The sequence below is a fragment of the Lemur catta genome, chromosome 2 (genome assembly GCF_020740605.2).
Source record: "Lemur catta isolate mLemCat1 chromosome 2, mLemCat1.pri, whole genome shotgun sequence".
NCBI lineage: Eukaryota > Metazoa > Chordata > Mammalia > Primates > Lemuridae > Lemur > Lemur catta.
Window position 1 is genome coordinate 8041957 of NC_059129.1, and position 13955 is coordinate 8055911.

Genomic DNA, 13955 nt, shown 5'->3' on the forward strand with positions numbered 1-13955 from the left:
TCATTTCTTTCTATTTTTAGTAGAGATGGGGGGGGGGTCTCGCTCTTGCTCAGGCTGGTCTCGAACTCCTGGCCTCGAGTGATCCACCCGCCTCGGCCTCCCAGAGTGCTAGGAGCCACCGCGCCCCGCCCTCTTTTACTGCTAACAACAACAAAAAGTGAGAGTGCACTGGCAAGTGGGAAAACAATACCAATCGTGCGGTCACAGAAAATGGCTTTCTAAAGCCCTCCTTTCAAAGTTACTTTCGAAGGCATTTAAGACCCAGAGGAGGGCATAAAAACTGCTAATACAATGAATCTATAGGAAGAAAAAGTCCCTTCATGTAAAATGGTGCTAAGGATCTGGCACAAGAACAGGGGAGGCAGCCCAGTGACAAAACCCAGCCCGATTTTTCTAGCATGCGCTGATGACCTCATGGATAGGCCTCTAGCGGGTGTCAATAGCCTCTCCTTATACTTTAAAAAAAAAAAAAATTTAAAAATTAAAGTGAGTGTGTGTGCTAATGAAGTCTGCAATTACAGAATCTAAGAGCCAAGCCCATAAAGTCTATAAGGCAAGAGTTTGTCCTCAGGGGTGGGGACAGGTGGGTAAGGTGGCAGGCACTAAAGGCTGGTTCAGCCGCGTTCGGGACAGAACAGCCTTAAACATAAGGCAACCTGTGGCTTCCCAGTTCGAGCCCAGCAGAAAGGCCCACTGAGGCAGGAAAAGGAGCCAACCGACAGCAAATCACAGGAAGGTGTTTGGGTGGGGCAACGATCACAGTTAGATGGGATGACGCGGGGTCACGAGTAGGCAGGAGACCCTTGAACCGGCACTCAAGGGCAACGTCTGTGCATGTCCTGTGCACGCCTCCAAGCAGCAATTTCTGGGGTTTGGAGGTTTGTTAGTTTTGTGACATTTTTCCCCCCAAAAGAAGACATGAAGGTGGGCCCCCTGGAGAGCTGAGACAACCGGAGCAGAACCTCCACCACGGGCGGGGCTGGACGAGAGTCAGAAGGGAATTCCTGCAGCACCCAGCTCCCTCCACGTCCGGCTGAGTCCTACAAACGCTTGTAGGTGCCCAGGAGAGCTTTGCAGTTGGGACAGTAGTGGTCCACGTCCTGCAGCGCGTCCACGCAGAAGGGGATGAAGCAGCAGCCCGCTACGCACCTGGGAAAACAAAGAGCCGCATGCGGAGCACGTTACTGACGGCAGCAGCATGTAGCGGGGCCACCAAAAGCCACCAAAAACATATGGCCACGTCCTGACCCCGGAACCTACGAATGTGACCTAATTTGTAAGAAGGGTCTTTGCAACATACTTAAGGATCTCAAGGTGGGACCACCCTGGATTACCCAGGGGGACCCCCTAAACCCCATGACTGGTACCTTAGGAGAAGCAGAAGGGACATAAAGAGACACAGGGGAATACGGCCACGTGAAAATGGAGGCAGAGACTGCAGTGACACAGCCACAAGCCAAGAAACACTCGCAGCCACCAGACGCCACAAGATGCAAAGAAGGATTCTTCCCTGGACCCTGTGGTGGGAGCGTGACCCTGCCCACGTTTCCATCTTGGACACCTGGCCTCCAGAACGGTGACAGGATAGGTTGCTGTTGCCGTAAACCACCAGGTTTATAGTCATTTCTTACAGCAGCCCTAGGAAGCGAACACACCAACCCAAGGCCAAGGTTCCCCCGATAGACAGACTGTCCTGGGTGCATTTTCAAATCTTGGGTCATTTGGGAATTTTTCAAAGTCTTAGATTGGGGTTGGTGAACTCTTTTGGGAGGGCGAGATATACCTACTTTAGTCTGCACGGGCCATGGAGTCTCCGTTGCAACTACGCAACTCCACACTCCACCCTCGTAGTGAAAAAACAATCGCAGAGAATTCGTAAACAAATGGACGTGACTGTGTCCGAATAAAACTCACAACCGGTGTCTGTTTAGATCTGGCCCCAGGGCCCCGTCTTACTGATCGCTTTTCCATACAGAACGGCTGAAGCTGCTTCTTACAGCAACCAAACAGAGTTCCCCAAATAATATCAACACCCCTCAACCTACATACTCCGTCCCGGCACACACGGGCAGGAACTTCCCACGGCCTCACAACTCGCGCTTGCCAAAAACCTACTTAAGATTCAACATCTTACAGGAAGGCGTTGATTTACATAAAGTGGAATCTGGAAATATTCTGAGGAGGAAGCTATCTCGTGAAAGAAATTTCCTCCTATTGCCTAAGCTGCCCAGGGTTCAAACAAGGGCAGCCCACCCACCTAGCGACAATCCCGAACTGTAGCTTACAGGTGTGTAGGCACAGCCCCAGGCAACACCACACACAGACTTATTTTATCCTCCGCAACCCTCTTGAGGGGGTGTTATCGCAACCCTCTCGAGGGGGTGTTATCGATCCCAGTTTATGGATGAGGAAACTGAAGCACAGAGAGGTGAAGTCACGTGCACAGGGTCACACAGCAAGTGAGGGGCAGGGTTTGAATCAGCTCTGCTGCGTTTAGGGAAGGGACGAAAAGAGGAAGAGAAAGCCTGCCAGAGGAGCAGAGGCAAACACGCAACAGGAGTTTCTATTTCTATTCTGCCTTTCCCTTGATTTCAAAGACAAAAATGAGTTTTTAACATAAATGTCCAGAGACAACGAACTTGCATTTTCTGCCTGGACAACGAAAACAGCAGTGAGCAGTGGAGCCCTACGGGCAGGACAGGAGTTAGGTGCCAAGAAACCGGGTCCAGCCCCTCTCTTCCCACTTAATGTGGGACCTTACAAAGTCAATTAAGCGCTCGGGGGCTTGGAGCCTCTCTTTGAACTTAGGAAAAGAAATATTGCTCCTTCCCGACCTCAAGTCGCCAGCAAAGGAAACTCACAAATATAGTTTCCTTCAAGGAAAAAAATGGGACTTTTCAGGGTTTTCTCAGTCACTCGCACACGGCCAGGAATAAGGAGGCTACTTTGACCTGCCTGGGGAAAAAAGTTGCAATTGTTTTTTCTCCTAGAACAGAAATTATTATCTCTTTAAATGTAACGCCCATGGTGCAGACGTAAATATTTATACAATTCCCGCACATAGGCAATGGCAAAAAGCCTCCAGGTCATAAAAGGGTACGTTGTTGTTTTGAAGAGATTACCGTGAAGAATTTTAATGTACAGATTGTTTAAAGCTTCTCCCAGAGTCAGGCAAACCTTGTTATTTCGGTCATGAAATTCTAGAAGAAACAGACATCCCTGAGGGTGTTGCCCTGCACAGATGTAAGCAGCTGCCACACGTGTCCCTACAAGCAGCGAGTGGTGTCAGCAGATAAGCAGGATGATGAAGGAACAGCCATTTCCAGGTGTTGAGATGCTTCAGAGCAGTGGTTTTCAACTGGGGACGATTCTGCCCCGCAGGGGGCATTTTTGGTTACAAGACTGGGGAGAGGGGTGTTCCCGGATCAAGTGGGTTAGGGCCAGGGACGCAACTCAACATCCTACCATGCACAGGATGGTCCCCCACGACATAGCGGCACCTGGCCCTGAACGTCAATCATGGTGCAGCTGAGGAACCCCACCCCCACCCCCACCCCTGGAAAGAGGGGCAGGAGAGCCAGGCGGGCGGCAGACTCACCCCAGCAGGCACAGGCTCCCGCAGGACAGCCAGGTGAGGGCACCGGCGTTGTAGGACAGCTGAGTCACGATCATCTTGTTGCAGGAAGGACAGCACATCTGCACAGGGTGGTCGAAAAAGGAGACGGGCTGCTGCACGTAGACCGTCTGCACAGCGACTGGTGGGAGGAAAGAGGACAAACAGGCTGCTCAGGGAACAGGGCAAACGGCATTCATGAAGTGACAAAAAGGTAAACGTAGGGACTCCTGCAAATATTTGTACACCCACGTCCACAGGTGAGTTATTCACGACAGCCAAAATGGGGAAAGGAGGAGCCCAGGTGTGCAGTGACGGATGGATGGGTAAACACAACGTGGCCGATCTCTACAACAGAATATTACTCAGCCTTAAAAAGGAAGGAAATTTAAAAAAAATAATAAAGGAAGGAAATTTGACCCCTGCCACAGCAGGGATGAAATCTGAGAACATGGTGTGAACTAAGCCAGTCCCAGAAGGACAAACACTGCAGGGCTCCTTTCTGTGAGGCCCCTAGAGCAGTCAAACGCAGAGGGGGAAAGTAGAGCCCTGGGGGCAGGGATTGGGGGAGGGGACAGGGGAGTTACTGTTGAAGGGGTCCAGAGTTTCAGTTTGGGAAGATGGAAAAAATTCTGGAGATGGATGGTGGTGATGGCTGCACGACAGTGTCATGTACTTAACGCCACCAAACTGTACTTAAAAACAGCTGAAAGGGTAGAATTTATGCCAGGCACAATGGCTCACGCCTGTAATCCCAGCATTTTGGGAGGCCAAGGCGAGAGGGTCACTTGAGGCCGGGAGTTTGAGACCAGTCTGGGCAACATAGTGAGACCCCTATCTCCACAAAAAATTAAAAAATCAGCCAGGCGCGGTGATGCATGCCTATAGTCCCAGCTACTTGGGAAACCGAGGCAGGAGGATCACTGGAGCCCAGGAATTTGAGGTTACAGTGAGCTATGATTGTGCCTGTCTAGGTGACAGAGCAAGACCCTGTCTCTTAAAAAAATAAAAAAGTAGACTTTATTAATATTATGTGTATTCTGCCACAATAAAAAACAAGAAGAAAAATGACAAAAAGAGAGGAGGAAACAGTGGCAGATTTCCAGAATGATCACCTGAGAGGCTCTCAGCTACACCAGGCGTTCAAACTCAACTGCCCATAGAATCGTGGGGGGACCATACTGAGAATGCAGATCCCTGAGCCCCACCCCCAAGAGTCTGATTTAGCAGGCCTGGGGCAGGGTCCCCAAGCTGTTGTAAGCTCCCCGAGTGGTTCTGCTACGGTGGTCTGCAGATGGCAATTAGAGAACCAGTGGTATGACAGGGTTAGCCTCAACATTCCTCACCCACAGACTGGCAGAGCCCGGGCCTAGGAGGAGGGGAAGGGGCATGGCTGCTAATGGGCACAGGGGTGCTGCCAGGGGTGACGGAATGTTCTGGAATTGGATAGTGTGGACAGTTGCCCAACCCTGTGAATATGCTAAAAACGTCTGAATTGTAGACTTTAAAAGAGTGAACTTTATAGCACGTGACATATTATCTCAATCGAGCTGTTATTTAAAAAATGGAAGTAACAGAGTACTGACAAGGATTAAATGAGATAAGGATTATAATGAGTCTCACACCATGCTGGAAAACTTTTCTTTTTTTTTTTTTTTTATTTTTTGGCAACAGAGTCTCATTCTGTCAACCAGGCTGGAGTGCAGTAGTGTCATCATAGCTCACAGCAACCTCAAACTCCTGGGCTCAAGCCATCCTCCTGCCTCAGCCTCCTGAGTAGCTGGGACTACAAGCGTGCGCCACTACACCTAGCAAATTTTTTCTATTTTTAGTATAGACAGGGGTCTCACTCTTGCTCAGGCTGGTCTCGAACTCCTGAGCTCAAGCAATCCTCCCGCCTCGGCCTCCCAGAGTGCTAGGATTACAGGCATGAGCCACCGCACCCAGCCGTGGAAACTCTTGATAAACAATCCACTGTTTTCACCAGGGTTCCTGGATGAACTCCAGCACCCGATGATAAGGGTAGAGTTTACCAAACCAGTAAATGCAGACCCAGCTCTTTAAGATGACAAGTTGGTGAACTGTGTTGATATAAGAACAAATGCTACTAAGAGAAAACTATGTGAAAACATGTACAGACGTTCACCATGATCAGAAGAGAACCCAGAGTGACGGGAATCGTTAAGTACTTCAGTTCTTAGGCTCATATTTCTGTCAAAGTGACTTCATTCTGTTAGAATGCCATTTACATAAACCTAGGTATTAGGGGGAAATTACTGCCCAGAGTTAACCGAACTTAATAATACTCACAGAAAGATCTTCCTTCCAGAAAAGCAGTAATGATGCATACATTAGCACTTACATGTAAATTCTGTTAAGTATTTTTTGGGTTCAAGAATAAGTTATTTATGGATCACAGCTGCTCTGAGAGTGTAAAGTCATTATCTCATCCTCTTCAGACTCAAGGGGTCAAAAAAACTTGAGCACAATAAGCATTCACTCTCATCAAATGATTATTCTGTGCTTGGCCCATAGAACTTTATTTCATCTTAACAACCCACTGACATAGGTACTTGGGTCCTATTTTACAGATGAGGAAACTGAGGCACAAGGTTAAATGAACACAGGCAGTCTGATTCACAGGCCCACTCTTAGAGCTAAAGATTTCTTCCTGAACTGCTTGTGACACTGAGTCAGCTACACGCCCGGCTGCACCTGGGCAGCAGGAAGAACCAAAGGGCAAGGACCATGAAGGTGCTCAAAGGCAGAGGAACAAACTGCCCTGATGCGGAGCTGGTGTGAAAACACAGCCACCCATTTCCCACTTGGGGCTGTCTCTTCTCCCTGTTCCTACCCAGCCCTGGCTTCAGGACACAGTTTCCCCATCAAACCTCAGCAGGAAGGGTGGGAACGTTAAAACACAAACTCCCCTGCCCAAATTTCTCTGGGACAGTGGGTTGTGCCTGTGAGATGTGCCAAATGATTAATGTACGGTGAACCTGGGAAAGATCCTAAACCATATTTTATTATGGAAAAGCCATGAGCCTCACTAACATGGAGCCTAAAAGACTAAATGTGAAATTTCAGGGCAAGCGGTGAAGTTGGGCAGACTGGCACTTCACTTAGACTCTCCGGCAGAGTCACTTCGGCGGCTCTCCTGATCCGCACGGAGGCATGGCCGGGGTGGAGGGCCGAGGGGGTGTGAAAGGGGGCCTGGGAAGCTGCACGTACTTGCATTGGCATTGGGGACCGGCACCGGCTGGGTGTAATACGAAGGAGGATTCATGCCCTTCCCATCCGGGCCTGTCATGAGCCCCGTAGTTGGCCCAGGCACGGGTGCTGGAGGCGTGGGGTAGTAATTGTTGACGGCCACCGTCTCTTCATAGGACGGGGGCGCGGTCGGCACCGAGGAAGGCCCAGCGGCTGCCTGGTAAGGTCCTGGAACCGACATTTTACCTGGAGCAAAAACAGAACACACTGGATAAGAAGTTCAATTGATCTCTCCCCTTCTCTCTCTCTTCCTCCCAATCTTTAAATTTTCTACGTGGCAAACAAAAAAATCTCAGGAAATGACTTGTGTCCAGCCCTGTCCAAAAGCCAGAAAGGGAGTTAACATTCCTTCAAGACCCCAGAATTACCACCCTAACAAGGGATTCCCTGCATCAAGCTAAAAAGTAAACCATTACTACCAAAAGTCACCAAAACCTAGAAAATCCCAAGAGAGAAACTTTAACCCAATTTGAGCAGTTCCTTTTTCATTACTCAAACCATTACCTGACAATGAATGACCTATCTTCCGTATCTAGTGTTTCTTTTTCTTTTCTTAACCACTGTGGTTTTCACTGACTGTTTCACGTCACGGAAAACACAGAGGCATCCGAAAACCAACCACAAACTATCGCAAGTAAAGCCCTGAGCACAGGAAGCCAGATACCAGAAACAAAACTCACACTGTACGATGCCACTTACATGAAGTTCAGAAACAGGCAAAAGGAACCCACAGGGCTAGCAATCAGGAAGGTGGTTATGCTTGGGAGGAGGACAAGAATCTGGAAGGGTCTCGGGGTGGGGGTCCTATTCTCTGTCCTTCACCTGGGAGCTGGTTACACGAGTATGTTCTCTTAGTGAAAATTCCCGAGTTGTAGAATTAATTAAGATGTGCATACTTTTTTGCATGTTATAGTTTTTTTTTAAAAAAGGGAAACACACATACCCACCAGCTCCCATTTTGAAAAATGAGTCCCAGGACAAGCAGACACATATTTCCTTTTGTGAGGGCAAAGAAAGGATCCTCCCGCCCAGGCAGAGCTGTTGCCCGCCTAGAATTACACCCCGTGCCCAGGGTGTGTTCCCGCCTGCCGGTCCGCGCTCGGCAACCCCGGGCCAGCTGGAGGCGGACACAGTGCTGTCCTTTGTGTGGCTGTGTTTCCACCCGGGCAGGGCTCAGGCTGCGTTACAAGAGCCATTCAAACGTGTCTTGGGAGAAACGGGGGCAGCGAGCCACGCCGCGGGGCTCGGGCAGGCCTGCGCCTCTCCCCCCACGCCCTGCCTCGTTTTCCAGAACTCGTGGGACGCAGAGGCGGCTATGGCTTCTGCTGTGGGGACAAGGGGAGAATCCGTCTCAGAGCTATGCCTGCAAACCAAGCCCGAAGGACACTTCTCTAGAGCAATCCAAGAAAGGACATCTGCAAGTGGAAGTGGTGGCAGGTGGACGTGAGCATGGTTAAACAAAGTCAATAAAGAAAGACAGATAGGTTCTAGAAAGCTCTGAAAGTCCTTGGAGGTGTTCACACTTTATTCCATCAGACAGTGCTAATAGAATCTTCTGTGATGACAATGTGACGTATATACAGTCCCAGTAGAGCAGCCACCCGACACATGGAGCTGCCGGGCACTTGAAATGTGGCTAGTGTGAGTGACGAACTGAATTTTTAATGGTATTTATGTTTCAGCAATTTAAATTTAAAAATTAATACCCAATTCAGCTCTTGGAAAGGTTGTATGTAAGCCTGGGCCAACCTGGGTCTGTGAATCTACTTTTTCAACAGTGAATTTTACCAACTCTGTATATCGATCAGAATGTTTTTGATAAAAATGTAGCATCCAATTTGGGCAGGATGTCATTGTAAAATACACCCTGGACTTCAAAAAATTTAGTAGGAAAAACTGAATGTAAAATACCACATTAAAATAATTTTTATATTGATCATAGGTTGAAATGATCATAGGTTCGATATATGGAGTTAGGTAAAATGTATTGTTACAGTTAATGTCACCTTGTTCTTTGTGTTTTTTAAATGTGGCTTGCTAAAATAATTTAAAATTACCTATGAAGCTCACTTCCTGGTTCTAATGCACAGCGATGCTGTGATCCACAGAAGGTTATAAGAGAAGAGGAAGGGTCCAACTTCAGAGAGGGCAGAGGAAACAGAAGGTCTGCAAGAGGAAAAAAGACAAAACCTGCAAAGGCCCCCTGCTGTGTAGCGGGGGGTGGGGGGAGAGGCCCATCTATGGAGGAGGGAGGAGGAGGAGGGGGGGAGGAGGAGGAGGGAGGGGGGGAGGAGGAGGGGGGAGGAGGAGGAGGAGGAGGAGGGAGGAGAGGGGAGGAGAGAGGAGGAGAGAGGAGGAGGAGGAAGAGGAGGAGGAGGGGGGCGTTAAGCCGGTGGGCAGAGAGGCAGGGTGAGATCATGGAGGCGTTTGTGAAAACAGGTTCAGGTTTAAAAATGAGACCAACAGTGAACACTGGTTTGAGGCACGCTGCCAGTTTCCTCCGACATACGGGAACAGAAATGCAGAAGAGGGCCACAGATGTCAGTCCCAGCTCATCCCCAAAGTCAGCTGATGTCCTTTCCAGATGGCCCCCAGCACACCCACGCATCTTGACTGGGCTTGTGGAAACTTCCAGCAAAAGGAACAATATGACCACCCCGGTGCTCTGGAGAAACTTACATCCGTGTTGAACATCTAGAACTTGCTGTCCCTTCCCGTTTCAGGGAAAAAGACAGACCCAGACCTGCCTACACGATTTATTATGAAAAGTGACTCATATAAATAATTGCGGGACCACGCCGGGGTGTGCAGAAATCCTAAAATAGCCCTGCTGGCAGAGATCCCGACGGGGAGCGCTTGGGGAGGGGGGAACGGGGCCTCGGGGTACCCTAAGCTGCGCGAACCATTCGGTGCAAAGCTCCGAGAGGCAATGACTCACCCCAGTAGCGGAATTAATTCCTCTACTTCAGAAACCACTGCGTCTCCTCCAAAACTGAGAAAATTTCGTTTTTTAAAGAGTCAAGGGACGGGGGGAGGGGAGCCTTCTCTCTGTGACCTTTAAAGAACCAAAGGGCCTGAGTTGCCCCTGGAAATTGAGGACTTGCCCACAGCCAACCCCATTTATTGACTGAGGATCATCGTTCACGCGGTCGTGTCTTTCTAGACCCTCAAGAGCTGCCTCTTTAGAGCCCTGCTTGCTTTCGGATCAAACAGCCACATAAACACATTTATAATTCTGAAAAGAACAAGAGCCACTGGCCAAAACAGTAAAATACTTACAACCTGCTGCCTTGAAAGTATTTCTAAATAAATTCCACGGCCTTCCTGGCCTTCCTTCCCTCGGAGCCCAAGGCCAGGAAGTGCCACTCCATTGAGTCCCATTTCTTTTTCCTTTTTTCCCCCATTTCTCTTTAAGCTGCCTTCCCCGGGGCACAGGAGGCCACCTCCCCACTCCCCCGCCATTCCAGACAGGATCTGCTCAACCCTCCTCATCTCCCTGTGAACTAAAATAAAACCTTAAGGCTCCCCGCTCCGGCTGACTGAATGGACCCCTCTTGGCCAAGGGGTACCCTAAAATTGAATTGCCAGCCATGAGAAGGGAGGTCAGACATGCCTGGTCATGTCCCCTCCCTTCTTGGAGACATTCTTTGTAATCCATTAACAGGGCTGAGGCTGCCGAAGACACACCTGCAGGTCCTCAATTTACACAACAAATAAATGGCCAGTAGCTTGTCTCTGTTTAACAGACTTCGTTATCTTCACTTAAAGCATTCCAAGCTGTTACACAAAGCTCCATTTCTTTAACCAGTTTACAAGTCAAAAAGTCTGTAAACCAACCTATATCCTGTAAGCCTCCCCCCACCTTCGAGATGGCCCACCTCTTTGGGCCAAACCAATGTACACCTTCCACGTGTTGATTTATGACTTTACCTATAACCCCTGTCTCTCTGAAATGTACACCCAGCCACAGCGAGTCCACTTGCTCAAGGCTTCTTGGGCGTGGCTCTGGGTCATGGTCCTCAAATGTGGCTCAGAATAAACCTCTTCAAATTATTTTACAGACTTTGGCTTCTTTTCCGTTGAACTCCCCTACTATGAAACTCTAAAGTACAGCAATGAGTCCCCCTCACCCCAACACACACATGCACGCACACGCACACACACTCTCCACGCTGTCTCCATAGAAGCTTCATCACCCAAGTTCAGGCCACTGGGCGCTGACGCCCTAGCAATTAGGTCTGATACTTGCCCCTTTCTGGAACAAACTGGAAACCATAGGAAAGCATTTCAGAGTTTACCAGAACAGCCAAGCCACGGTTTTGCCACACGAAAGTGCAGCCTCAGAGAATCCCTTTGGTGGCCCTGGGAGGTTAGGCAGTCACCACACTGATCAAGTCGGGCTGCCCCTGCACAATCCAGGTTGCCATAGTTACATGGAGCTTTGCTTGGGGTGGGGGGATAAAGGAATAAACACGGAAGCCTCCTTCCTCTTTCCCCAGCTGTTTAACTTTGTCATTAGGCCCCTGAGGGTGGCATTCAATTGTCTATTTAAAAGAATGGGTTGGAGGGGGTGATGCCCCCAACGTCCACACTTCCCAAAGTCCATCAAGAAAATGCAAAGGGTTGAAGATTTCTGTTTTCACCATCTCAGGACGGCTCATATTAGCTATTTCCAAATCCAGAGAGAGGCATTCCAAATCCATCTTTTGAATATGGAAAACGTGACCAGGGCTGGCTTCACGGGTCTGGGACCAGGTTAGCTTCATGGGGCGCTAGACTCAGAAGGGACCCGAGCCCGCTTGGTTTCATGCTCTGCTGCTGTCATCTTGCAGCTCTCAATACTTTCTGTGCAAGGGGCCCCGCATTTCCAGGCTGCACTGGAGCCCAGAAATTAACTAGTCAAATGTGATCGCTGGGAACAGAAAGGACCAGGAGGCATTTCTGATCTGATGGACAATTTGGGCTTGGATTCAGAAAGCCGCCCAGGATGCAGTGTAATCCCGGCCTGCACTTTCTCATCTGTTAATAATGCCATCTGGGACTCTGGGGTCTCTTCTAGCTGAAAATCTCCCTCACTCTCAGTCTCAATGATCTGCTCGGTAATTGATATTCTGGGGAATGCTGATATTGATCACAGCCCCCTACAGGAACACGTCTGGGAGCAGCTCACTCATGGAGCTCCTGCACAGAGCAGCATTCCTCTGTCTTGTTTTCATTACGGCTGCCCATTCCAAGGGCAAAAATTCAATTCTATTTAAATTTAATTAATTAATTTAAATATAATTGAATTTCTGCATAACAAGAGAAATCAAACACTAAGAAATAAGATTTTGTTGGGTAGGGTTTGAGCTTTTTTTTTTTTGAGACAGAGTCTCGCTTTGTTGCCCAGGCTAGAGTGCCATGGCGTCAGCCTAGCTCACAGCAACCTCAGACTCCTGGGCTTAAGCAATCCTCCTGCCTCAGCCTCCCGAGTAGCTGGGACTACGGGCATGCGCCACCACGCCCAGCTAACTTTTTCTATATAGATTTTTAGTTGGCCAGATAATTTCTTTCTATTTTTAGTAGAGACGGGGTCTCGCTCTTGCTCAGGCTGGTCTCGAACTCCTGACCTCGAGCGATCCACCCGCCTCAGCCTCCCAGAGTGCTAGGGTTACAGGTGTGAGCCACCGTGCTCGGCCTGGGTTTGAGCTTTGAGGGCCACGAACAACCACTGTAATATCTAAGTTGTTTTTTTGTTTTGTTTAGTTTTGCTCTAATCCGTCACCAATTCTCACACCCTGGGGTGCCCTGTTGAGAACACACGGTGTGCAGAATGGGGAGTTTGGGCCGAATGAATTTTCTAAGTCACCAACATTTATTCATTTAATATTTCTAAAATGCCTCTCTTTGCTTGCTGTCATGAATGCAATCGTCCGAGCGCCCTTTGACCTTTTATTGCCCAAGTCCTGGCAGCCCTCACATCTGTGTTTTCCTCCCGGGGCAGGCGCAGCTCCCTGGCATGAGTTAATCTCATGAGCCTGTCACAAAGGCCAAGGCCTGAAAGAAAGCAAAAATGTGTTCCAAGCTGTCTCTTTAAAACCCCCTCACCCTTTTGGGGAACAAAAACCTGCATTGCTGCCGGAAGCCAGTAATCAGAGGCAGAGGGGAGTGTTCTTTGGTTTTTGTACCACAGGACATGGTGCAACAGAATTGTCCTGGCAGAAGAGGTCACAGATTGTGCAGAGGTCACAACAATCTGGACATGGAGATGGGGTCAATCGGAGCCATCAGCTATAAACAGCCTGAAGCTGAAACCTCCCTTTAAAAGCTCTGTATTTCTGCTTACAGTGAGGACAATGGTACTTTAAGAGGAGAGTCTGCCATCCTCCTCATTTGCCAGCAAAAATAATAAACTTCTCTTTCCTTTTCCTCAAACCACTCGTCCTCATTCTGCTAAAGTAACCTCAGGGCCAAGTGCTGAACTTCCGGGAACAAGCCCACCCAGGGCAGGGTGAGGCTGGCAGCCTGGTGGACACTCCCCTCTGTTGTCCGGGGGCCAGGCAGGCTGGGCTGGCTGGAGTCCACTGCTTCCCTGCCATGGGTCACTCCTTGGTGTCCCCCTCTGGGAGCCCATTCTCTACACCCATGTCTGGGGCTTCCGGCGGCGAAGATGCTGTGTCCTCGGCCTGGGAAGAAGTGAACGGTGCTACGAGGCACCAGGTAACCAGGCTTCTTGAAACCTTAATTGTGCATCTGCTTTGAGTCCAGAGGTTCTGGCCTGATCATTCTGCTACCCGTCTCCTCAATAACCCCGCCCAACCCTGAGCCCCAGATGCATTAAGATGAACCTTATTGGGCTCTGTCTGTCACCCCCTTACACGCATCACCATCCCACGTAACTCGCATGGGTGAGACAGAAATTATCATTATCATCCCGATGTACAAATGAAAAGACAGGGGCCCCGGCAGGTTAAGCTGCTTGTCCAAATTCACACAGCCAGAAAGTGGCAGGGCTGGGGTTTGAACCCACGTCCATCAGACCCCAGAGCTCTTTAGGCCTCACCAAAACACCTCTGGGCTTGGAGGTCCAAAC

General features: G+C 49.3%; 1 protein-coding gene across 4 annotated transcripts in view; it reads right to left on the bottom strand.

The window, feature by feature from the left end:
- Nucleotides 1-862: 862 nt before the first annotated feature.
- The window catches only part of LITAF (lipopolysaccharide induced TNF factor), a 28409-nt gene continuing 15316 nt past the window's right edge, over nucleotides 863-13955 (bottom strand). For all 4 annotated transcript variants that reach the window (XM_045542603.1, XM_045542601.1, XM_045542605.1 and 1 more), the window contains exons 2-4: nucleotides 6845-7069; nucleotides 3599-3755; nucleotides 863-1149 (exon numbers count right to left, since the gene is read on the bottom strand). In XM_045542603.1, the coding sequence (XP_045398559.1) occupies nucleotides 1041-1149; nucleotides 3599-3755; nucleotides 6845-7064 (486 nt within the window). In that variant the 5' untranslated portion in view covers nucleotides 7065-7069 and the 3' untranslated portion in view covers nucleotides 863-1040. The remainder of the gene's footprint in view (nucleotides 1150-3598; nucleotides 3756-6844; nucleotides 7070-13955) is intronic.